The sequence below is a fragment of the Amphibalanus amphitrite genome, unplaced genomic scaffold (genome assembly GCF_019059575.1).
Source record: "Amphibalanus amphitrite isolate SeventyFive unplaced genomic scaffold, NRLGWU_Aamphi_draft 000015F_arrow, whole genome shotgun sequence".
NCBI classification, from domain to species: domain Eukaryota; kingdom Metazoa; phylum Arthropoda; class Thecostraca; order Balanomorpha; family Balanidae; genus Amphibalanus; species Amphibalanus amphitrite.
Window position 1 is genome coordinate 1062459 of NW_024881511.1, and position 26736 is coordinate 1089194.

The 26736-nt window shown below is 47.1% G+C and overlaps 2 protein-coding genes across 2 annotated transcripts in view; both read left to right on the top strand.

Annotated features, from left to right (window-relative positions):
• Nucleotides 1-26736, top strand: part of LOC122386280 (Down syndrome cell adhesion molecule-like protein Dscam2) — a 143879-nt gene that overhangs the window by 77017 nt on the left and 40126 nt on the right. The window contains exons 14-18 of the mRNA XM_043375331.1: nucleotides 22786-23064; nucleotides 23461-23577; nucleotides 24474-24644; nucleotides 25544-25685; nucleotides 25912-26063. Of these exons, the coding sequence (XP_043231266.1) occupies nucleotides 22786-23064; nucleotides 23461-23577; nucleotides 24474-24644; nucleotides 25544-25685; nucleotides 25912-26063 (861 nt within the window). The remainder of the gene's footprint in view (nucleotides 1-22785; nucleotides 23065-23460; nucleotides 23578-24473; nucleotides 24645-25543; nucleotides 25686-25911; nucleotides 26064-26736) is intronic.
• Nucleotides 4309-6050, top strand: LOC122385810 (glycine-rich protein-like). Its single transcript, XM_043374351.1, has 2 exons — nucleotides 4309-4554; nucleotides 5373-6050. The coding sequence occupies exons 1-2, from the start codon at nucleotides 4549-4551 to the stop codon at nucleotides 5757-5759; spliced, it is 393 nt and encodes a 130-aa protein (XP_043230286.1). The 5' UTR covers nucleotides 4309-4548; the 3' UTR covers nucleotides 5760-6050.

The window sequence follows — 26736 nt, forward strand, 5'->3', positions numbered from 1 at the left end:
GTTCCAATAATAACCAACCAGTGCATTTTCCCTCTGCTCGTGTATTTCTATGCACTGAACTGAGCATATTCCTACCTTATCATTTAAGCTTTGCCTGCTCTTCTTCTTTCCGATTCTACAAAATCCTTACCTTCGTGGATATTCTGAAATTTACGAACTGCCAAGACGTTGAGCTTTTTTTTGTGCCTTGTGTAGGATGTCTTCGTCTAGGTGCCGTCGCAGGTACCTAGGTATACATACATTGCTAATCGTTTTGAAACTCTGGCCTAGGTCCATCACCCAGACAGAGCCTTTACAAACAGTTTAGGTCGTTTGCCCAGGGACGGCGCCACGGATTTCGCCTTACGGGGGCAGGTTTTCAGAAAAAGGGCCCAAACATGATAGGGGGCCCGAACTTTCCGAAATATCGTCAATACCATCAATACTATGCGAGCCTTTACTTGTACCTTGACCTACCATTCCCACAACCGTTGCCTTCTACACAATAACTTTTGTGTTAAATGACACACTCTTAACCCTCGCCCATATTGGTGTTTTTCCAGCCACGAATGTATAGGGGGCGGGAGTCCGTTGCCCCCCCCCTTGCCGTTTCGCCCCTGATCAAGCTAGACCTTCGCAGAAAAAATCGTGCTGCCCGTGACGAGAGGAAGCCGATGATACCCAAATTTAAGGTCCTTGGTCATCGGCTAACCTTCCAGGTCAGGTCAATGACCCAAAAGTCGGGAAAATCGGACATGTTAGAACATCGTAAAGGGTGGCTGCTATGGGTTTTTCGGGGTGCTGATCACGAACATGTTAGTTATGATCATAAATGATATCTTCATGCATTTAGGCCAGGTCGGGTCAGGTCAGGTCAGGTTAACCAGTAAGGGCTTTGCCGGGTATTCGTAGTAGGTGTCAACCGCCTCTGACAGCTTCGTAACATGTTACAAAGGCAACAAAACTACTTCATAAACGTTAATATGGTTGCTAAATTCGAATGCAGCTCGAAAAACTGGCCTAGTAACATGTAAAACTCGAAAAAGTGAACCGAGGTCACCAAAGGTCCATGACCTGATATGACCTTCAGGTAACCTTGACAACTACCCTAATGCATGTGGGCAACATCATATCACATGTTTGAACGCTTGAAACCACGAAAAGACTGCAAACGCGCTGCTAATGCGAGCCAACATACGCCGAATCGCGATTCCGGCCAAACATGGTCTCGAAAAGTAGTTCACAAGTCAAAGGTCATTTGGGTCAGGGTCATGAAATTTTAAGGGTAGGTGTAAAATCGACTAGCGCGAGGGCACCGAAAGTTTCGTCGCGATCGGCCGCTTTTTACGCGAGTTATTTGCCACGAGCTAAATTTTCCAATTCAGTATATCATTTTAGCTGTAACCCGATGTTTGAGTGTTTAGAAAGACGTTCTTCCAAAACAGGCGTCTTCAATATTCTCCCACTGACTTATAATGGAAACGGCACAACATTGAACTGACCTTAGGTCATGACGATGTAAAAATTCTGTATGCAGAATTTATGCTCTTCTCAATCGACAATCTTCTCAATCTGAAATACTCTTTTCAATCGCTGAAGTTTTCAAAGCGATCTTTGAATCGGTGTATAGCTAATTATGGCGAGCATTCTAACTTATTCTGAGGTACGTTCACTAGACGTGATCTAGTGACCGGACCTTGAGCGACCTGGGTCTGAAATTTTCACATGTGATGAAAAGATGTATAACGAAGTTGGATTGCCGTCATTTTATTATATATCGGCGAAAATCACAAGGGGTGTTCAAACCAGGGATACGGAGCCGGAGCCGGAGCCGGAGCCGCCGGAGCCGGCATATTTTGCCCGGAGCCGGAGCCGGAGCCGGAGCCGTGAAACAATATAGCCCGGAGCCGGAGCCGGAGCCGGAGCCGTCAAAGAAGGGGGCGACTCCGGCTCCTTTTCTTAAGAGGAAACAATTATTTACCTAGTTCGGTTTGGCAGTGCAAGGCGTAAAACAATCTGGTATTCAAAATAGCCTTGTTATACAAATACAGAAGCAACGTGTACCAATCCCATCGCCTTTTTTCTTCCACCCGTATTTAATTGATCGCATGCATAGGGGATGTACTGAGTACACTGAGAAAAAAAATATTCCCCAGGGGTGTTTTACGGGTGTCAGACACCATTGGAGGTGTCATCGAACACCCAGATTGGTGTTGAAAAATGCTGTTTAGGGAATCATTAAGGTGTACAACACCACGATGACACCCTTTCAAGTGTTCGTTCGCATGCGAGCGTTTAGATATACCTTAATGGGATTCAGCATGACACCTTAATAGGTGTCCGACACCCACACCCATCCGGGTATCAAACACTCTAAGGTATCAAACACCCTAAAAGGTGTCAAAAATGTTCTTTTAAAAGCATCTGACACCCTTATGATGCCTTCACAGGTGTTGCCATTTATTGAAGCGGAATGTTAAGAGTGTCCGACACTGCTAGAGGTGTCACATTGACACTTGCAAAAGGATCTGACACCAAAAACAGCGTGAAAAAAATGAGGAAAATATTCCCATGGGGTGTCTCACGGGTGTCGGGCATCATTGCAATGGTGTCATATATAACGCCCAGATTGGTGTCAAAAATGTTGTTTTGGGAATCATGGAGGTGTACAACACCACGATGACAACCTTCAAGTGCAACGCGCTTTTAAACACACCATGATGGGATTCAGAAAGACACATTAATGGGTGTCCTACACCAACATCCATTCGGGTGTCAAACACCCTAAACCATCAACACTTCAAAAGGTGTAAACAAAAATGTTCCTTAAAAGGGATCTGATACCCTTGTGATACCTTCACGTGTGTTGTCATTTGTTGAGGAACATTCCAGCATGAGTCATGAAATGTTTGAAAGCTGTCGTGTATTCGAACCTAAATCATCACATATACATAAATTGTTCTGACGTCACTTGTGTTAGGAACCAGGGATGCGGTGTCTAACGGATTTTCAGTGACTCGCACTCCCGCTCTGTCTTCCAAAATGGACTCCTATTCTGGCCAGAACTGCCAACTCCATCAGACTCCGACTCTGACTCCGTAGCACTGCTAGAAACCACAGCAGGTCCAGTGGTTTGAATCATTACCCAATCAGCAAGCTTCATTGTGTGACGTCATTTGTGTGCTAGTCACGGCGTCAACCATGCGAAGATCAAAAAGCGCCACCTTGCAGGAAAGCCGTTAGATTTCAGTTGGCGGCGGCGTGCCACGTGGTGCGTGTGCGGTGTGAGTGGTGGCAGGGCTTTTTTGAATTTATGTGGATATAGTGGCGCCGAACGTTGTTCGCAGTGTACTTCTTCAAGTGATTGTGCGTTAATGATAATGTTTAGCTTTTATTTGTAGCTTGCTCCGTGTTTATTCAAATGACGAGGCGGGCGGTACTCGGTGAAATTTGAAGTCTGGAGTGAGGATGACAACACAGCATTGCACCATGGAAACGAAAGCAAGTGAACTGCGGAATAACATCTGGTTGGAGATAATCGACGGTTAATTATCATTGCTGAAATGCGAGCAACTTCTCACTGTGAATGGACCCGATGTGTTTCGGTGAGTTTTCATTGGATTTCTCCGTAAATATAGGGCCCATATTTTTTGTACTTTATAGTTTGTTGCTGTATACAAGATAGGAATGCCATTGTATGCGATATGCCTGTTTGAACCAAGAAATGTAAGAATGTGTCGACACCTTTTTTGGCATCCAATGGACACTCTCGTAACACCTTTAAGGGTGTGTACCAAACTGCACCTCGCTGGGGTGTCAGACGGGTGTCACTTTTGACACCAATACAGGTGTCATTGGGAATCAAACACCGGGTGTCTGACACCCTTTTGGGTGTGCACCCAAAAGGGTATCAGACACCTAAAAGGGTGTCAGACACCCGGTGTTTCATTCCCAATGACACCTGTATTGGTGTCAAAAGTGACACCCGTCTGACACCCCAGCGAGGTGCAGTTTGGTACACACCCTTAAAGGTGTTCCAGGGGAATAATTTTTTTTCTCAGTGTAGAAGCCGGAGCCGGAGCCGCCGGAGCCGGATCATTTTACTCGGAGCCGGAGCCGGAGCCGGAGCCGCCATGACATTTCACCCGGAGCCGGAGCCGGAGCCGGAGCCGATTTTATTCTCCGGAGCCGGAGCCGGAGCCGGAGCCGTCTGAAATTTCCACGGCTCCGCATCCCTGAAACACCCTCACCCCGTCCCGGTGCGGATTAAAAGGTCAAATGCAAGGCAGCGTACACCGAAAAGGTAAAAAATGAATATTTCCACGCTTATCCCCCTTGTCAACAGCACCTTTGGCTGACCTTGTATATACTTGTCAGACTTCCTGCCCCGCTCCGTCGACATTGCACCGGAATTTCGTCGGGCGGGGCTGTAGGCGTGACCAGCGGCCAACGCACAGCAATCGTGTCTCTCAGCCAGTTCAGTAGGTATATAAGGGAAATCTGGCGGCATAGCAGTCACACACTCAACTCGGCTCCTTCAGGACAACAGCTCAGAAACCGCCAGGCGCCATGAAGGTAAGTCACATTACCGTAAAATTTCCCGATTTTTTTTTAAAATTTGATTTAATAGTTACATTAGAATTTAAAATTTAAAATAATAGTTACACTCTGCTGGAGTGAACAATGGCGTGTGTTTGAAGGATGAAGAGTTGTCAGACTTCGTGGGATCGTTTTAATCAGGCTTTTTAATGTCATTTTACATGTATGTAACTAGTTACACCAGTCGATGCATGCCTTCAAGAAAATAGCATACGATGTGCGAAAAACGTAGTAGGTGATCAGACGAAGTGGAAGAACGTACAAAAATAACAGGCGATCCTTTAAAGATTTATAAATTGTTGAACTAAAGGTGAAACCGCACCATGCGAGGCAGATACTAACGTAATTGAGGAAATAAGAAGTGATGGTGTATTTGGCGCTTCTTAGTTGCTGGATGCCTATGAATCCAAATACAAGTATATAGGTCAACATCTGTTAGAAGTCTGGAACATGATTCAAAACTTCAAAATGTGACATATGACGCAAATATACCGTCGATATGGTATAACAGAAGTTTATCTGAATTCGATAGACGCCAGCCGCTTCTCACTAAGGGGACCAGGAGTGCAGCTATGGGCGACGTTTACCGTTCACGCTCAAATCGGTCCCACTGGAGAGAGAGAGAGAGAGAGAGAGAGAGAGAGAGAGAGAGAGAGAGAGAGAGAGAGAGAGAGAGAGAGAGAGAGAGGGAGAGGGAGAGAGAGGGAGAGGGAAAGGGAGAGAGAGAGAGAGGGAGAGGGAGAGGGAGAGGGAGGGAGAGAGAGATGTTGACACTGACCTTTGTGCATTCACAGCTGGTGATCCTCTCGTGCCTGGTGGCTGCCTCCGCCGCTAGCCTCCTCGGCGGCTCCGGATTTGGCCTGTTCAACGGAGGAGCGATCGGCGGCAGCCTCTTCAACAACTTCGGCTACGGAAACCAGTACGGCCTCGGTAACCTGGGATACGGAAACCAGTACGGCCTCGGAAACCTGGGCTACGGAAACCAGTACGGCCTCGGAAACCAGTTTGGACTCAATAACTTCGGTCTGCTCGGCGCCCGTGGGATCGGCCTCGGCTACGGAAACCAGTACGGCCTCGGAAACCTGGGCTACGGAAACCAGTATGCAGGCTATGGCCGTAGATTTGGCTTCCGCAACTTTGGTCTGCTTGGCAGCCGTGGCTATGGACGCTATGGCTACTAATTTTATTGTTTAAAAGGTCTGGCGTATAAATGATGCTAAATCAATGAATGTGTGGCAGAATGAACCAGCTGGAATTCGTAAATGTTTGTCCTACGTCTGAATTTGCATGGAGCACGCTCGAGTGTGCGTGTGTGTCTTTTTGTAATTGTATGTAATATATAAGCAACACCAACTTTGATATTTTGCTCTGAGCGTGCGGTGCTCGGCTCTCATGCATAAAGACCGTAACGTAAATAGTGCTTCGCTGAACATAAATTCGCACCATGGTCGAATGCATAATGCTATTATGTTGAGCACCAACTGGAACCAGTCCCAGTAATGATGTTCGGTTACACAAAACACCTCGACAGTTCATAAAAGCCGATTGGAACAAACGCCCTAACAGTTAAAGTGACCATCCCACCTTAAGGTGGCCGTCCACTGGTCAGTAGGGTTGTTAAAAAAAAAACGAATTTTGGAAAAGTTTACGGGCTCATGGCTCATGTGGTGCGGTGTTCTTTTCTGAGTCCAATGATGCCCTTTTTCCGAAATGTATTACTGCTACGTGCTGCTCAAACGGCAGAGGACCATGTTACGCCCGCCGACCGGCCGGTGTCATTAGGGCGAGAATTCGACGCCGCGCGCCGGCGGCAGCGCCTTATCGGCACCGCGCGCCACGACATTTGCCGGGCGGCCGGCTGGGCGGTGGGAAGTTGTAAGTGCGTGGTCTTATTGCACAATACACACAATCGGGGTGCGCTATCCCATGTTTTCGGGGCGTGAAGTTTCAGTGCAGCATCGGTGCGTCTGCCGCGGTGGTCTGTGTCGATGGTAGGTACAGAAAATAAGTCAAACAGAGTTGAGAAAAGACTAAATGATTCCAGGTAGTTGCCTGGAGACAATCCGTTTCAAGAATGCAGCTGCATTCTTAACGTAGCTACTGCATCACTTGTTAACTCTTCAAAAAGCAAGCTCTGAGCATTGACAGACTTCTGTGCATTGCTGTTGACAATTTACGTTACTTTTGGACGGTGGCTCGCAGTTCGCAAACCAATATGCTGCCACGCATCTTAACCCTATTCCGGGCGGGCTCTGAAAGGTTCGATTCTGGGCGGGGGTCCTTTTCGGGCTGTTAGAACATCGTAAAGCGTGGCAGTTGTGATGTTTTTCGGGGTGCTGATCACGAATATCATGCTACTTTTGATCACAGATGATGTCTTTATGGATTTAGGCCAGGTCAGGTCGGGTCAGGTCAACCAGTAGGGGTTCTGCCGGGTATTTGTAGTGTGTGTCAACCACCTCTGACAGCTTCGTAACACGAAGACAACAAGACTACTTCTTAACCCGCGAGTTGCTGGGGGGGGGCGTTAAACGCCCCCACTTTTTTCGCCGGGCCATAGCATAAAAACGGCGCGCCGCAGGCGCGCCAAATTTTGGGTACCTGTAGGGAATTGATTGAAGTTTATTGTGACAAAGTTTCAAAAAAATCGGTCGGAAAATTTTTGAGATATCGAGGTTTTAGTGACGTCATGATTTCTGAGTTTTCGACCAAAAACGGCATATGTTCAAAAAATCATATAAAATCACAGAATAGACATACAGACATGCCGCAAACGCCATTAGACTGCCAATACCATGAACAATCAAATGGCTATCTTCGAATATTGAATATCGTTCCGCATTTTCCAAAATCTTGAACTGAATCTTGGCAATTTCTCGTGACTACTTCACGACCATGATACATGCATTTCTTAAATTGAGCTTTTTTAGCCAAACACGCACTTATATGATAAAATGAATGTCACCATCGTGTTCTACGCCCCAAATTACCCATAAAACATGTGTCACAGGCTGCGAATATCAGTTTTTATTTTCGGGGATATGTGCCTGCCCGGTTGACCTGACCTTGACCCTGACCTATGCTTGACTGACCCCCGCATGGAGCTGACACTCTTGTAGGCCTTATATGGTGGATTGTGCACCGTTTTGACAGAGTTTATGACGAGAGGCGCCCATTGCGAAGTCCTGAAGTTCATGCTACTGAAAGCCCGATTTCAGGTGTTTGACCTGACCTTGACCTGACCTGTGACCTAAAAATTCAACTTTAAAATACTCATCTGAAGCGTCTCGTCGCGTTCTTTCGTTTGCCGCCTCGTGCGTTTCGCTGCGCCTATTGGTTCTCGAGTTATCGGCTGGGGGCGTTTAACGCCCCCCCCCAGCAAACGGTGGGTGGCGAAATACCCCAGCAACTGCCGGGTTAAATGTTCAACTGGTTGATAAATTCGAATTCAGCTCCAAAAACTAGTCTAGAAACATGTAAAATTCGAAAAAGTGGACCGAGGTCATCAAAGGTCAATGACCTGACCTGACCTTCCGGTGACCTGACATCCACCCTAATGCATGGGAGCAGCATCAAATCACATGTTTGAACGCTTGAAACCACGAAAAGACTGCAAACGCGCGGCTAATGCGAGCCGACATGCGCTGAATCGCGATTCCGGCCAAACACGGTCGCGAAAAGTAGGTCACAGGTCAAAGGTCATTAGGGTCAGGGTCATGAAATTTTTAGGTAGGTGTAAAATTGATTAACACGAGGGTACACTGTAAAAAAAGTTTAGCATTTGGGGTACTAACGGCTGCTATTCGTAGCACCTTTTAGCGTCAAAAGAACCCTACGACGTATTTACAAAGAAGCATGGTGCTAATACTGTGCTAATTATAGCTAACATTCCCATCAAATATTATAAGTTTAGATCACCTATTCTTCTACTGAGCTTAACGTCTACTTCTGCTAGTACCCAGTCTATCAGTGAGTGCTCTTTCAAGCTGGATTTCTAATTAGAACCATTTTAAGTGTTTTAGAAGTTGGTAATGCTGAATATGGTGCTTACGTTAGTATCATAATAGAACCGGACATGCTTACAGAGGAAACAAATTTGAAATTGGCGCCAAAGAAAGTAGCTAAGCCCTGCTTAACAAATCTCTGGGAGTCTTATCACCAGCCCTTTAGCACGTTTTGACGGCGCAGAGCGATATGCGCATGCGCGTGCCAGCTGTTTCCGGCCACGTGTTGCGCCATTTTAGTGGAGTCCGTTGGTCGTGGTGGGAGTGTATGCACGTGCTCCGGTATATGAAGTGAAATGAAGTGAAGTGAAGTGCTCCGGGCACATGCCACCGAGTGATAGCTCTGGAATGATAACTTAAATCAGCTATTATCGGTGGAATCCGTCGTGCGTGGTATGGGAGTGCGTGCCCCTGCTCCGGGAGGCAGTGAGGTGGAGGGAAGTGCAGTGCAGCAGTGCAGTGAAGTGAAGTGAAGTGCTCCGGGGCCGGGTGGTACGTACATGAGCATTTGCCACCGACACATGCCACCGACACCGACGTTGATCAACTTTGGTGAGTCTGACACGTTGTATCTTTTGACATTATCTTATATTGTTTAAGTGCTTTATATTCCGACTTTGGCTAATCGCGCTTCTTGGTCTGGAGGAAAGTTGTGTTGTTTGCGAAAATAGCTCCCAACAGAAAAAAATTTTTGGAACTGATCCAGTTTTTTTTTTTTGCTCCAGGCATGGGGCCTGGTCAGTTCTTCCGTCGACTACCACTTACAATGGAGGACAACTACGACAACAACACGGGGTCTCCGGTTCCGTCTATCACTAAACGCCGTCTGGTCGTGGATGAGGTCGAACTTATGGCCATGAACGGAACGTCGGTTCAACGACCCCCCCCCCCCCCCCGCCTCCCCCAGTCGATCTCGCGTTAATCGTCGGTCACTGCGAGTGTGCAGGTATATGAGCGACCTTTCGTTACTTCCCGTGCGTTTGTTTGTGTATATATTTACATTTGTTTTTCATGCAGATGATATGAAGTGTTAATAAATGTTCCATTATTATTTTTTAATTTTATAATGTGTTGGATGCTTGAAAGATGCACTTACACGGGAATATTGCAGAATGCAAAACACAATCATTGAGACTTGTAGTTATCACTTATCAAGGATATAACCTTTTTTGCACGTCTTTTCGGCCTTACACAATTTCCTTTTTTGTAATTGATTAGTCCTTTTTGCAGTAACTAGTGAAAGTATGTGCTGCTAAAGAAAGCAGTTTTTGCGAACTTTTCATGCAGCAGCTTTAACTAGTATAGATATTCTACTTTCAGCCCCAATGCTTTCCTTAGCATTATTCTACTTGTCGTGGGGTACCAATAGCGCTAAAACGGTTCATATGTGAGTACGGAAGGTACTAACTGCATGCTATTCTTAGCACCTTTTAACCCTACACTGTAAAAAAAAGTTTAGCACCATAGAGGTACTTTTCAATTGACTAATTTTCAGTACCCTAGCGGTGCTAAGCTAAGCATTTTATTCGTACTTAACTGAGATCTAGTTTAGTATCAAGGTGCTAATATAAGTACCCATATTTGTTTAGCACCCGTGTACTAAATGTAGTACCCTACACCTGCTACACTGTAAAAAAAGTTTAGCACCCTAGAGGTACTTTTCATTTGACTAATTTTCAGTACCCTAGCGGTGCTAAGCTAAGCATTTTATTCGTACTTAACTGAGATCTAGTTTAGTATCAAGGTGCTAATATAAGTACCCATATTTGTTTAGCACCCGTGTACTAAATGTAGTACCCTACACCTGCTAGACCAATTTTCAGTACCCTAGCGGTGCTAAACTTTAAAAGGTGCTAAGAATAGCATGCAGTTAGTACCTTCCGTACTCACACATGAACCGTTTTAGCGCTATTGTTACCCCACGACAAGTAGAATAATGCTAACGAAAGCATTGGGGCTGAAAGTAGAATATCTATACTAGTTAAAGCTGCTGCATGAAAAGTTCGCAAAAACTGCTTTCTTTAGCAGCACATACTTTCACTAGTTACTGCAAAAAGGACTAATCAATTACCAAAAAGGAAATTGTGTAAGGCCGAAAAGACGTGCAAAAAAAGGTTATATCCTAGATAACTGATAACTACAAGACTCAATGATTGTGTTTTGCATTCTGCAATATTCCCGTGTAAGTGCATCTTTCAAGCATCCAACACATTATAAAATTAAAAAATAATAATGGAACATTTATTAACACTTCATATCATCTGCATGAAAAACAAATGTAAATATATACACAAACAAACGCACGGGAAATAACGAAAGGTCGCTCATATAGCTGCACACTCGCAGTGACCGACGATTAACGCGAGATCGACTGGGGGAGGCGGGGGGGGGGGTCGTTGAACCGACGTTCCGTTCATGGCCATAAGTTCGACCTCATCCACGACCAGACGGCGTTTAGTGATAGACGGAACCGGAGACCCCGTGTTGTTGTCGTAGTTGTCCTCCATTGTAAGTGGTAGTCGACGGAAGAACTGACCAGGCCCCATGCCTGGAGCAAAAAAAAAAAACTGGATCAGTTCCAAGATTTTTTTCTGTTGGGAGCTATTTTCGCAAACAACACAACTTTCCTTCAGACCAAGAAGCGCGATTTGCCAAAGTCGGAATATGAAGCACTTAAACAATATAAGATAATGTCAAAAGATACGTGTCAGACTCACCAAAGTCGATCAACGTCGGTGTCGGTGGCATGTGTCGGTGGCAAATGCTCATGTACCACCCGGCCCCGGAGCACTTCACTTCACTTCACTGCACTGCTGCACTGCACTTCCCTCCACCTCACTGCCTCCCGGAGCAGGGGCACGCACTCCCATGCCACGCACGACGGATTCCACCGATAATAGCTGATTTAAGCTATCATTCCAGAGCTATCACTCGGTGGCATGTGCCCGGAGCACTTCACTTCACTTCATTTCACTTCATATACCGGAGCACGTGCACACACTCCCACCACGACCAACGGACTCCACTAAAATGGCGCAACACGTGGCCGGAAACAGCTGGCACGCGCATGCGCATATCGCTCTGCGCCGTCAAAAGGTGCTAAAGGGCTGGTGATAAGACTCCCAGAGATTTGTAAAGCAGGGCTTAGCTACTTTCTTTGGCGCCAATTTCAAATTTGTTTCCTCTGTAAGCATGTCCGGTTCTATTGTGATACTAACGTAAGCACCATATTCAGCATTATCAACTTCTAAAACACTTAAAATGGTTCTAATTAGAAATCCAGCTTGAAAGAGCACTCACTGATTGACTGGGTACTAGCAGAAGTAGACGTTAAGCTCAGTAGAAGAATAGGTGATCTAAACTTAGAATATTTGATGGGAATGTTAGCTATCATTAGCACAGTATTAGCACCATGCTTCTTTGTAAATACGTCGTAGGGTTCTTTTGACGCTAAAAGGTGCTACGAATAGCAGCCGTTAGTACCCCAAATGCTAAACTTTTTTTACAGGACCAATTTTCAGTACCCTAGCGGTGCTAAACTTTAAAAGGTGCTAAGAATAGCATGCAGTTAGTACCTTCCGTACTCACATATGAACCGTTTTAGCGCTATTGTTACCCCACGACAAGTAGAATAATGCTAACGAAAGCATTGGGGCTGAAAGTAGAATATCTATACTAGTTAAAGCTGCTGCATGAAAAGTTCGCAAAAACTGCTTTCTTTAGCAGCACATACTTTCACTAGTTACTGCAAAAAGGACTAATCAATTACCAAAAAGGAAATTGTGTAAGGCCGAAAAGACGTGCAAAAAAGGTTATGTCCTAGATAAGTGATAACTACAAGTCTCAATGATTGTGTTTTGCATTCTGCAATATTCCCGTGTAAGTGCATCTTTCAAGCATCCAACACATTATAAAATTAAAAAATAATAATGGAACATTTATTAACACTTCATATCATCTGCATGAAAAACAAATGTAAATATATACACAAACAAACGCACGGGAAATAACGAAAGGTCGCTCATATACCTGCACACTCGCAGTGACCGACGATTAACGCGAGATCGACTGGGGGAGGCGGGGGGGGGGGGGGTCGTTGAACCGACGTTCCGTTCATGGCCATAAGTTCGACCTCATCCACGACCAGACGGCGTTTAGTGATAGACGGAACCGGAGACCCCGTGTTGTTGTCGTAGTTGTCCTCCATTGTAAGTGGTAGTCGACGGAAGAACTGACCAAGCCCCATGCCTGGAGCAAAAAAAAAAACTGGATCAGATCCAAGATTTTTTTTTCTGTTGGGAGCTATTTTCGCAAACAACACAACTTTCCTTCAGACCAAGAAGCGCGATTTGCAAAAATCGAAATATGAAGCACTTAAACAATATAAGATAATGTCAAAAGATACAACGTGTCAGACTCACCAAAGTCGATCAACGTCGGTGTCGGTGGCATGTGTCGGTGGCAAATGCTCATGTAGGGGAGATCCGTGTAAGACGCCCAGGGTCGGTAAGAGGCCCCATCGCTTTTTTTACCAAACCAATAATGTTATTTATTTTTTAATGTTCTTGTAAAGCAGAAGCCCTCTTGAAACAACAACTCACGAAACCTGAGGTACCAGGTGCGTCGCAGCGACTTTTGGTAAGCCTGTTTCTGTTTTTGCCCCTTTACTTGCTAGATATATGCATCTTTATCACCCTTATATGTCTGAAAAAAACAATGGCTATCAAATGCAATCTTATCTCATCGAAATTGTCACATGTTAGCTTCAGAATAGACCATGTTCTGGTGCGCTGCAAATGTCTCATAAACCATAAATATTGTGACGTTAAAACACTGCATTTTTTTAAGAGGCCCTCCCTTCGAGGATGATAAAACGCCCCCCGATAAAAAACGCCCCCGATGCTAAAACGCCTGCGCCTGCGGCAGGCGTGGCATTCTTTTTTCAAGGAGTTTGTTTTTGTTTCTTTTTTCTGTTTCCTTTCTTAGAGGTAATAGGTACAATTTTCGTTGGTCATCAGCGTTTGGTTGTGCTAGTTTTCGCATTGTTCGAGCGCTTTGGAAGTGTTATTGGTTTCGATAACACCGTATTTGCTTAGCTTTTCGAAATAAAAGGCCTTGCAGCTGTGTTCGCAAAGCGTCTTTTACAAGTCGACTTGACTTGTAAAACGCCCGAGGGGGGGGGGCGTCTTACCATACCCATAGTGTAAGAGGCCCTTTTGCAACTTTTTCCAAAATGTTAAAGTTTACGGTTTGTGTACCCCCTAGATTCATTTTGAATGCAAATATGTATGGGAAAATGATGCATGCTCACAGCGCATGCACACGTTAGCTCTTAAATATTATCAGTTGTCTAAGAATAGCAACTGAGCTTAAGGGGGGGCCTCCTGCACCACTCTCCCCTACCACCCGGCCCCGGAGCACTTCATTTCACTTCACTGCACTGCTGCACTGCACTTCCCTCCACCTCACTGCCTCCCGGAGCAGGGGCACGCACTCCCATGCCACGCACGACGGATTCCACCGATAATAGCTGCTTTAAGCTATCATTCCAGAGCTATCACTCGGTGGCATGTGCCCGGAGCACTTCACTTCACTTCATTTCACTTCATATACCGGAGCACGTGCACACACTCCCACCACGACCAACGGACTCCACTAAAATGGCGCAACACGTGGCCGGAAACAGCTGGCACGCGCATGCGCATATCGCTCTGCGCCGTCAAAAGGTGCTAAAGGGCTGGTGATAAGACTCCCAGAGATTTGTAAAGCAGGGCTTAGCTACTTTCTTTGGCGCCAATTTCAAATTTGTTTCCTCTGTAAGCATGTCCGGTTCTATTGTGATACTAACGTAAGCACCATATTCAGCATTACCAACTTCTAAAACACTTAAAATGGTTCTAATTAGAAATCCAGCTTGAAAGAGCACTCACTGATGGACTGGGTACTAGCAGAAGTAGACGTTAAGCTCAGTAGAAGAATAGGTGATCTAAACTTATAATATTTGATGGGAATGTTAGCTATCATTAGCACAGTATTAGCACCATGCTTCTTTGTAAATACGTCGTAGGGTTCTTTTGACGCTAAAAGGTGCTACGAATAGCAGCCGTTAGTACCCCAAATGCTAAACTTTTTTTTACAGTGTACACACTGTAAAAAAAGTTTAGCACCATAGAGGTACTTTTCAATTGACTAATTTTCAGTACCCTAGCGGTGCTAAGCTAAGCATTTTATTCGTACTTAACTGAGATCTAGTTTAGTATCAAGGTGCTAATATAAGTACCCATATTTGTTTAGCACCCGTGTACTAAATGTAGTACCCTACACCTGCTAGACCAATTTTCAGTACCCTAGCGGTGCTAAACTTTAAAAGGTGCTAAGAATAGCATGCAGTTAGTACCTTCCGTACTCACATATGAACCGTTTTAGCGCTATTGTTACCCCACGACGAGTAGAATAATGCTAACGAAAGCATTGGGGCTGAAAGTAGAATATCTATGCTAGTTAAAGCTGCTGCATGAAAAGTTCGCAAAAACTGCTTTCTTTAGCAGCACATACTTTCACTAGTTACTGCAAAAAGGACTAATCAATTACCAAAAAGGAAATTGTGTAAGGCCTAAAAGACGTGCAAGAAAGGTTATATCCTAGACAAGTGATAACTACAAGTCTCAATGATTGTGTTTTGCATTCTGCAATATTCCCGTGTAAGTGCATCTTTCAAGCATCCAACACATTATAAAATTAAAAAATAATAATGGAACATTTATTAACACTTCATATCATCTGCATGAAAAACAAATGTAAATATACATATACACAAACAAACGCACGGGAAATAACGAAAGGTCGCTCATATACCTGCACATTCGCAGTGACCGACGATTAACGCGAGATCGACTGGGGGAGGCGGGGGGGGGGGGTCGTTGAACCGACGTTCCGTTCATGGCCATAAGTTCGACCTCATCCACGACCAGACGGCGTTTAGTGATAGACGGAACCGGAGACCCCGTGTTGTTGTCGTAGTTGTCCTCCATTGTAAGTGGTAGTCGACGGAAGAACTGACCAGGCCCCATGCCTGGAGCCAAAAAAAAAAAAAACTGGATCAGTTCCAAGATTTTTTCTGTTGGGAGCTATTTTCGCAAACAACACAACTTTCCTTCAGACCAAGAAGCGCGATTTGCCAAAGTCGGAATATGAAGCACTTAAACAATATAAGATAATGTCAAAAGATACAACGTGTCAGACTCACCAAAGTCGATCAACGTCGGTGTCGGTGGCATGTGTCGGTGGCAAATGCTCATGTACCACCCGGCCCCGGAGCACTTCACTTCACTTCACTGCACTGCTGCACTGCACTTCCCTCCACCTCACTGCCTCCCGGAGCAGGGGCACGCACTCCCATGCCACGCACGACGGATTCCACCGATAATAGCTGATTTAAGCTATCATTCCAGAGCTATCACTCGGTGGCATGTGCCCGGAGCACTTCACTTCACTTTATTTCACTTCATATACCGGAGCACGTGCACACACTCCCACCACGACCAACGGACTCCACTAAAATGGCGCAACACGTGGCCGGAAGCAGCTGGCACGCGCATGCGCATATCGCTCTGCGCCGTCAAAACGTGCTAAAGGGCTGGTGATAAGACTCCCAGAGATTTGTAAAGCAGGGCTTAGCTACTTTCTTTGGCGCCAATTTCAAATTTGTTTCCTCTGTAAGCATGTCCGGTTCTATTGTGATACTAACGTAAGCACCATATTCAGCATTACCAACTTCTAAAACACTTAAAATGGTTCTAATTAGAAATCCAGCTTGAAAGAGCACTCACTGATGGACTGGGTACTAGCAGAAGTAGACGTTAAGCTCAGTAGAAGAATAGGTGATCTAAACTTATAATATTTGATGGGAATGTTAGCTATCATTAGCACCGTATTAGCACCATGCTTCTTTGTAAATACGTCGTAGGGTTCTTTTGACGCTAAAAGGTGCTACGAATAGCAGCCGTTAGTACCCCAAATGCTAAACTTTTTTTACAGTGCACTGTAAAAAAAAGTTTAGCACCGTAGAGGTACTTTTCAATTGACTAATTTTCAGTACCCTAGCGGTGCTAAGCTAAGCATTTTATTCGTACTTAACTGAGATCTAGTTTAGTATCAAGGTGCTAATATAAGTACCCATATTTGTTTAGCACCCGTGTACTAAATGTAGTACCCTACACCTGCTAGACCAATTTTCAGTACCCTAGCGGTGCTAAACTTTAAAAGGTGCTAAGAATAGCATGCAGTTAGTACCTTCCGTACTCACATATGAACCGTTTTAGCGCTATTGTTACCCCACGACAAGTAGAATAATGCTAACGAAAGCATTGGGGCTGAAAGTAGAATATCTATACTAGTTAAAGCTGCTGCATGAAAAGTTCGCAAAAACTGCTTTCTTTAGCAGCACATACTTTCACTAGTTACTGCAAAAAGGACTTATCAATTACCAAAAAGGAAATTGTGTAAGGCCGAAAAGACGTGCAAAAAAGGTTATATCCTAGATAAGTGATAACTACAAGTCTCAATGATTGTGTTTTGCATTCTGCAATATTCCCGTGTAAGTGCATCTTTCAAGCATCCAACACATTATAAAATTAAAAAATAATAATGGAACATTTATTAACACTTCATATCATCTGCATGAAAAACAAATGTAAATATATACACAAACAAACGCACGGAAAATAACGAAAGGTCGCTCATATACCTGCACACTCGCAGTGACCGACGATTAACGCGAGATCGACTGGGGGAGGCGGGGGGGGGGGGGGGGTCGTTGAACCGACGTTCCGTTCATGGCCATAAGTTCGACCTCATCCACGACCAGACGGCGTTTAGTGATGGACGGAACCGGAGACCCCGTGTTGTTGTCGTAGTTGTCCTCCATTGTAAGTGGTAGTCGACGGAAGAACTGACCAGGCCCCATGCCTGGAGCAAAAAAAAAAACTGGATCAGTTCCAAGATTTTTTTTTCTGTTGGGAGCTATTTTCGCAAACAACACAACTTTCCTTCGGACCAAGAAGCGCGATTTGCCAAAGTCGGAATATGAAGCACTTAAACAATATAAGATAATGTCAAAAGATACAACGTGTCAGACTCACCAAAGTCGATCAACGTCGGTGTCGGTGGCATGTGTCGGTGGCAAATGCTCATGTACCACCCGGCCCCGGAGCACTTCACTTCACTTCACTGCACTGCTGCACTGCACTTCCCTCCACCTCACTGCCTCCCGGAGCAGGGGCACGCACTCCCATGCCACGCACGACGGATTCCACCGATAATAGCTGATTTAAGCTATCATTCCAGAGCTATCACTCGGTGGCATGTGCCCGGAGCACTTCACTTCACTTCATTTCACTTCAGATACCGGAGCACGTGCACACACTCCCACCACGACCAACGGACTCCACTAAAATGGCGCAACACGTGGCCGGAAACAGCTGGCACGCGCATGCGCATATCGCTCTGCGCCGTCAAAACGTGCTAAAGGGCTGGTGATAAGACTCCCAGAGATTTGTAAAGCAGGGTTTAGCTACTTTCTTTGGCGCCAATTTCAAATTTGTTTCCTCTGTAAGCATGTCCGGTTCTATTGTGATACTAACGTAAGCACCATATTCAGCATTACCAACTTCTAAAACACTTAAAATGGTTCTAATCAGAAATCCAGCTTGAAAGAGCACTCACTGATGGACTGGGTACTAGCAGAAGTAGACGTTAAGCTCAGTAGAAGAATAGGTGATCTAAACTTATAATATTTGATGGGAATGTTAGCTATCATTAGCACAGTATTAGCACCATGCTTCTTTGTAAATACGTCGTAGGGTTCTTTTGACGCTAAAAGGTGCTACGAATAGCAGCCGTTAGTACCCCAAATGCTAAACTTTTTTTACAGTGTAGAACGCCTAGGGGGGGGGGTTGTATCAACCCCCCCCCTGAGGTTTTTTCGAAGTGCACGCTAAACGGCTTGTCGTAGCGGGCTGAAATTTTCAATACCCTCTGGGGCAAACCTTGCGCATCTTTTGATGAAAAAAATTTGACCGGGTCATGTCAGGTCACGGAGTTATGACGTCACAAAGGGAACAGCCTCCGGCCGGATTTTCACAAACTGAGTGCCAACGCCCGAGGTTTCCTGCCGGTGGTACGGACATCGGTTGATGGATCGTGATGAAACTTCCCATGCATGTTGGGGCAAGTATTGGCTATCATATGGTATAAGAAAATTGACTGGGTCAGGTCAGGTCACGGAGCTATGACGTCACAAGAGGAACAGCGTCCGGTACTATTTTTGAAAAGCGCCCGAACCACTATTTTGCTAATTCTTGTCACCTCAATGGGAATATGCAGCAATATTAGCTTCTATAGGGAGCAAATGGACCTCCCAAATCCAAAAATACAATCAGATTTCAAAAATTTAAATTTTGATTTTTCGAATTTCTGCCGCCGACTGTGACCTTGCCGACTTCCGGCGCTCCCAACGCGCCATTTTTAGAGCTAGGGAAACGAAATACATACCAAACGATAGAGAATTGATCAAGGAACACGATAGTGAAGGTTTCAAGCCGATATCTCCCACCGTTTTGCCGCAATCGCCGCGGAAAGTTGAAAAAGTTTGATTTTTTCGGAAAATTTGACCTTTGACCGGTCATAAGTAGGTCAAATGTTGACCTAGGACCAAAAAATATACCACCAATCGCGAGATCTCGTTGAGAGCAATCCGTTGGTTTTTTCCGCAAAGCTCTACGACCTTCCGTTTCGAAACGCCAGGGGGGGGGTCGTAACAACCCCCCCCCCCTGGTCGTTCGTGTTATGAGAAATGGCCTGGTCGTGCGAGGGTTAAAGTTTAGCACCGCTAGGGTACTGTAAATTGGTCTAGCATGCACTGAAAGTTTCGTCGCGATCAACCGCTCTTTACGCGAGTTATTTGCGAAAAACCGAGGGGGTCGTTCGACAACAGCCAAGACATTGTTCTTGTGGTAACATGAATAGGTAACCTTTTTTTGTTGGAAGCTGTTTACTATGCTGACCAACGAATTCCACGTAAACAACCTGAATCAGCCTGAGCAGCCAAAACTCTGAACAAAAGCGTGTTTTCAATACTCCGAGTTTATCATGCCCCGCCTCCCGGCTGGAAAGTGACTCTGACTGACAGTGGCTCAAACAGGAGCTCGGTCGACAGGGCCGGTCCAAAAACACCGGTACACACGTCACACATGACACAGGAGCGGCGCCTCGGGTAATGCCCATAGGTTGACCTAAAGGCCCTCGCATGAGTGGTATGGGCCCTCTCAAGTATGGTACGGTTGACCCCGAAGGTTGACCGGCGACCAGGGTTTAGTGCGGCGTACTCGCGGGCGATTTAGATATCATAGGGACCCAATGAGGCCTAGTTCCTATGTCCCCCCGAGACTGGATATGGGCTCTCTGAGGTCTCGAATGGGCATTCGGAGACCTGTTACGCCCCATTAGGCCTTGTATGAAGGACATTCTGAAGCCTGGTATAGGCACTTTGTGGCCTGATACGGGACTTCCGAAGTCTGTTAGGGTCTATGCGGCCTGAAATTGGCCTTCTGAGGCCTTATAGGGGCCCTATGCGGACTGGTCTGGGCCTTCGGAAACCTGTCAGGTCCCCATTAAGTCTATTATGAACCTTCTAAGGCCTAGTAGAGGCCTCAGAGACCTGAATTGGCCCCTTGAGACCTGATATGGTCCTTATGAGGCCTGGTTTGGGCCCCTGAGGCCTGGTATGGGCCTTCTGAAGTTCGGTAGATCCTCAGTTTGGCATGGCCATTGGAGCCCGGTAAAGGCCCTTTCTTGACTCGGGTAGGGACCCTCAGAGGCTTGATATGGGCCTTTTCATACTACTAGGGGGCTTCTGAGACATGGTATGGACCCTCTCAGACATTCTAAGGACCTTACCAGACCTTTTAATGGCCCTCTCAGCACTGTTGTTGGCCCTCTAATGACTGGTATGGACCCTCTCAGGCATGATACGGGCCCTCCCAGTTCTTGCAAGGGCCCTCTCAGTACTGCTGCAGGCCCTCGCATGGGTCTTATGGGCCCTCACAGGTATGGCACGGGCCCTCCTAGTCATTGCAACAGTCCTCTCAGTACTGCTGGGGGCCCTTCCATGATTGCCGACTGACATTACCCTCAGTAATATGTCAGGGTACGGGCTCTCACATAACTTGTGGTGGCCCCCTCAGTACTGTTATGGGCCCTGCTGTGGGCCCTCTCAGTACTGCTATGGGCCCTGCCACGGCTCGTATGGGACCTCTCAGGCATTTTACAGGCTCTCGCACTCCTTCCAAGGGCCATCTCAGCACCGCTACGGGCCCTGTCATGACTGGTATGGGCCCTATCCTTCTCAGGCATAATATGGTACCTCCCAGACCTTGTCTGGGCCCTTTCATATATTGAATGGGCCCTCTCAGACGTAGGATGGGCCCTCTTTGCCCCGGGCCTTTTCTACAGCCTGGGAAGATAGGACAGGGCCACAATCACCCAAGATACAAAATAAATGATTTTCTTTCACCTTTTTTTGCTAAATTGGGCCCTTTTCCAAAAACATGGGCCAAAGCTCGTAAGTTTTATCTTGGCGGCGGCACCTTGAGAAGGTCCCCTTTCCTTTGGCTTGATTTCCCACTCCTGAAGTCATTTCTACAGCTCTGCCCAGAAGTCTTCTTTCTGCACAGCCAGAGAGTATTCCGTCCATACCTGACCTGCTGGCTGAAAGAGGGCCCCAGTGTTCAGAGTCGGGGGGGGGGGGGCGGCTGCCCCCCACTGCCCCCTGTGGCGCCGTCCCTGCGTTTGCCGGACGAATTTTCGGGGTTGAGAACGTAGTGCAAGCCTGCAAGGCTGTCCAAGACATTTTCCAAATAGTCTGAGTTTTCAAATGTCCCACATGCTATAAGCCAGGGCGATAAAGAGCTTGCAACATTCTACCTTTATTTACCTACTGCAGTGTTCTGTGTTGCGGCACAGTATACCCCGCAGTGGTGTGTGTTGCGGTACAGTATACCTCGCAGTCATGTGTGTGTTGCGGCGCAGCATACCCCGCAGTCGTTTGTGTGTGTTGCGGTGCAGTATACCGATCAGGCGGCCGCGACCGGTGCTCTGCTGACCCGACGCTCCTACCGTCGCGGCAGTTTATAACGACAGCGGGCTGTCGCCCCAAGCAATCAATGAACCTAGCCACGTGCACCGGCGGCCACGGCTGCAGCGCCAACTCTCCGCACTGCGCACTTAATTGGCAAAGTTGTCATATTGACAAGAACATTTTGTCAGCTCGCCACTAGCCGCTCATAATTGGGCGAAAGGTCGGCTTTAGTTGCTTGTTTTGTCGATTCAGGGACGAGTCTGTCGCGACGCTATCAAACGCGAAATGCGCTTGGCTTGTTACTACATATGTGCCTTTCCGTCGTTTTATTTCTACATCGTCAGCAAGATAGACAATTTTAAAGTATAATGTTGTTGTGCTGTGTTTGTTCGCGCATACTGCTCTCTGCCATGCTGGGAACGCCACTTTATTGAGACCCGTAAACCAGAGGCTATATCTCTGGCACAGTTGGTGATGGCCCACAGCGCCAGATAACGCCTCCGACGAAAAATTGCCGGCCCCAAAGGGAATTTGTGCGCTGGTAGGAATTACTACCGTAGACGTGGAAAGTAATGTGTTTTGATATGAACTTTTGGTCGTAACTATGATACGGAGATCTGTTTATAGCTTTGCTGGTGGTGCAGAGCAGAACATACACATAAGGCGTTCGATTTGTATTTATGTTTTGATAGCCCGTTGCTTCGTTGAAACCACATGATATTTTAAATTGCATCGCCACAAGTTTTGCTGCAAAGTAGGCATTCCAAGACATACCTGCCGAAACCATTATGTTGTAAATAAATCTGAATCAGGTAGATTCATCCTTATGCAACTTGTAAGTTGTAACGATGACTTGGAATGATGTTTGAACGAAGTTAGATATAGATTACTCGTATTCAGCGATGTTAGGAATATTTAATCGCTCTCTGTAAATATCGCCCGTGTTTACACGCTGTGGTTTGCTAGTGGTCTGTGGTCTGTCAGTTGTGACCTGTACTCAATCAGTTTCGTGACTCTCTTGTATTCCATAAGTGATCCGTGACCCGACCGTGCCCTGGATCCCCCCAGTGCCGCCGGCGATCCGGGCGTTCATGGTCGGTAACTACTCGGAGGGGGAGCGCGTGCACGTGCTGTGTTTCGTGCAGAGCGGCGACACGCCCCTGACGCTGAGCTGGCTGAGGAACGGCCGGCCACTCTCCGACCCGGAGGTGGAGGTCCGCGCCACGGACCGCTACAGCAGCAGTCTGTTCATTGAGCGGGTGGCCGTCCGACACGCCGGAAATTATACCTGCCGAGCGGAGAACGCAGCGCGTGCCTCCACCTACACGGCCCAGCTGCGGGTCAACGGTCAGTGTGGGGAAAGGGGTGACAACAGCCCTGGGGAGTGTGGGGGTCTAGCAAAAAATAGAGTTGATACCTTATATAGTCCAGGTAGAGTTTCTGCAGTCCGATGTAGCGTCACCTGCTGGGAGGAGTTTGATCAAGTGATTCCTTTGTGGCAACACTCAAAACATTTGTGATTTCAGAGCTTACACAGCTAATTTTATAGATATAGCAGCAGTTAGCACAACTACCAATTCTCCTGGCTATTCAAACTTGATCGATATTGTATCATTATCCGCTGATAGATCTGCTGTCTCGAAGCTCCTCACGCCGTGTGAACAGATGCGTTTTTCACGATCACGTCGATAAGTTGATGGTTGAATAATGACGGTAAATGATGTGTGAATGTATGTGTGTCAGTTCCTCCGCAGTGGACGGAGAAGCCCAAGGACGTGGCTGGCTCTCTAGGAACCACGGTCTTCATGCCCTGCTCTGCGGCGGGATTTCCAACACCCGAGATCAAGTGGAAGAAAAAAGGTAGGCTGGGTCGGTGGGTCGTCGTTGAAACATTTTACAGTAATATTGGGCTGAATGCCTTGACATCACCAAATAAAGGTTCTCAACATGACTCTCAAGCATAACTGCATCAGTAGTCACGTTACATCTGACTATTGTTTTTTTTTTTCTGGCTGGTAGACAGTTCTGTCATCTGCGCCTGACTATTTTAATAACGCCCAACGTAGGCTGGCTCGGATTGACCCCGCACGGTCTTATAGAGAGGCACTTCACTGAAGTTCGACTCTCCAATCCAGCGAATTTCCACAATTGGTTATTGCTTTTGAACATATTGGCTTTATCTGCTCCCGCGTTCGACACTAACACTGACAGTCGACCCTGAATTCGTGTACCAGTCCGCACTATTGGACAGCAAGCCCCGGTCTTATCTCTTTCAACTTTGATTAAAAACAATCAGGTCTGGCGGTCCAATTATTGTGTGCTGTCATTTGGCCGCGAGTGCAATCTCGACCTGCCCGCCGGGGACAGCGCCGTAAGCTACAGTCGGTGGCCGGGCTCAGGCGCCATTCTAATCAGCCGTATATACCTGCTCGCTGAGACGACGCGACACGCCTCGGGGGACCGGCCACAACGGGGCCAGGCTCACAGCGCTGGCACGGATGACAGTTCTAGCACGGGTCACGGAGCCACAGCGGTGGTTTGCAATGCGACCACAGTTCATAGTGCTGCTATTTCTCTCGGTATTAGCACGGTTCTTGGTGCCACAACATGACTCAAATTGCCGCTAGAACTCACAGCGCACTTTGTCCCGTCATCAGGCATCCGTAATTTCACGTCATTTCGTCCCCCTGACGTTAGTAAACTCACGCCAGTCTGTCTCGTGAGTACCTCATGTCAGTGTGTCTCTCCTTCGTCAGATGTGGGCGGGTTCGAGCTGCCGGCGTCCGCTGTCTCCGGCGTGAAGCTGCTCCCCAACGGGACGCTCTCCATTGCCGAAATATCGTCTGAACACGAGGGCGCTTACCTATGTGAGGCCAGCAACGGTATCGGAGTAGGCCTCAGCGCGCTGGCCCGGCTGGATGTGTTTGGTAAGTGATCTGTGGTTGGACACAGCAGTGCGCCGAAGGTCGCAAAATAGCTTGAGTGTGAGCCGTGAGGAGTCCAGCGGTAGTGTCCGTGCGCGCGCGCGTGTGTGTGGAGGGGGATGGGGGGGGGGGGCGAAGGATGTTTTCCCCGAGCGAACTGGACAGTTGGCTGTAGCTGAGCGTCCTTCACTGGACAAGTAGCGTTTGAAGTCGCTCAGTGCATTAGCCGAGGTGTCGTGCGGCTCCGTCCCGTCTGGTACGGGTGAGGTGGACTCGGCCCGCGCTTTATCGTGCAGACCTGAGTGTTTTCCCTCCAGGCGGTAGCAGTAGCGCGGTCTGCTGTCGGTACGTCTGCGCCAGCTGCCTACGATGGCTCATTTTTTTTTTCGCTCCGCTTGCCGGCAACAGCCGTGTTGACTGGGCGACTTTCTTTGCTGCGGTTTAAATTCTGTGCGACGCTATATCACAGGCCGGTGGGTGGTGGTGGCTGACTTAGAGGACGTGCACATAATAGAGCCATCCCGTATTTGCATGGTGATGCGTTAACATCGAAATGAGATCTGCATATCGGTCGACGATAAAGCACAAAACCGATCGTGTCGGATGATTTGAGTGGTGGAAATGTCAGGACAAGGATATAACGAGGTCACCCAGTCTATTTCCAGCTCGCATGTTTATAGCTCAGTGTCAAGAAAACACCCGAAACTTGAAAACGCCACGCCTTTGTGGTTTCATCTATCATGCATGGAATCCCAATAACTAAAGTTTCATCTAAATTGCACAAATAGATGCAGATGCAAATGGATGTTTGTCGCACTGTCGTCCACCCACCACTGCACATTTAGAAACCTGGTCGGGCTGGCGAAAGCCTACTCATTCCGACGAAAAACTTTGTGTTTCAGAGCTGCCGTCTTTCGCCAAGTCGTCTCAGCAGTACAGAATCCGAGAAGGTCAGAATCAGACGATTACCTGTGACCCGTCTGGCGACGAACCAATCACGCTACAGTGGTTTCGCCAGGATCAGCTGATCGAGTCGAGCGAAAGGTGAGTAGGGTCACTGAGGTCAAAGTGTGACCTTGACCTTTTGCACAATCAAGGACAGTTCAAATATACGGCTGGCTTAGCCTAACTCACGTTGAATACGCCTCAGCTGAGGTGATCAAAGTGAGCCGGCGTGTGAGTGACGCTGAGCTTCATAGTGTTCTTCTGTTGGTGACTGAGATATCTTTCCGCTGTATACAAGCTGATTGATTTGTTCCACTGTTTCCAGACTGAAGATCCGCCAATGGACCTCTGGCCGGAACGCCTCCCGCTCGGAGCTGCAGCTGGTGCGGGCTGTCCCGCCCGACTCTGGCCTGTTCAGCTGCCTGGCCCGGAACCGGCACGGCAGCGCGCGACTCTCGGTCACACTGGAGGTGGAAGGTAGGAGCGGACTACTCAGTAAACCCCAGCAGCCGCCGGCGACAGCACGGCTCTGGCCAGCTCGGCGGTCCGACCCGCGGACCACTTGTAAAGTTTGCGAAAGTTAGCGCTTTTAAAGTTACTCTAAAACATCGGAAGCAGTCAGTTCGCAAGTTCGACTTAATTTGCGCTACGTGAGATGCTTCTAATTGTGTGTTGAAGTCTGCGCCGTCTTTTCGGATGGCCTCACTTTGTGTTTCCATTCCTTCCACCAAGTCAGGCTCGCGTCGCTTTTTGCGTGTCTCGACCAATTCATATTCAGCTGTCTGCATCCAGCCGTAAAAAGTCTGTAAAACTCGGAAACATTGCTGCTTTGCCGAGTCCTGTCGGGTTATTGTGGAACGTGTCCCTCACAGGATAGCTGGGGAAACTAGAACAACAACGCTCACTCGATAATTCAGTTGGTAGCTACCGGTAGGGCACACAGGAATGTCACAAGCTTGGGCTTAATACGGTTACTTAATCCAATAAAATATGACATTTGAACATCGTACAATGAAGGCAAACACATATCGTCTGGGGTCACGCACCTCCTAGGATGCTCTACTGTGCCTCACGACTGCGACCATGACCAGTGAAAATTACAGATGCACGTGTTTCGGTACCCGGGTGCCTGCCACCCGGTGCCTGTCGC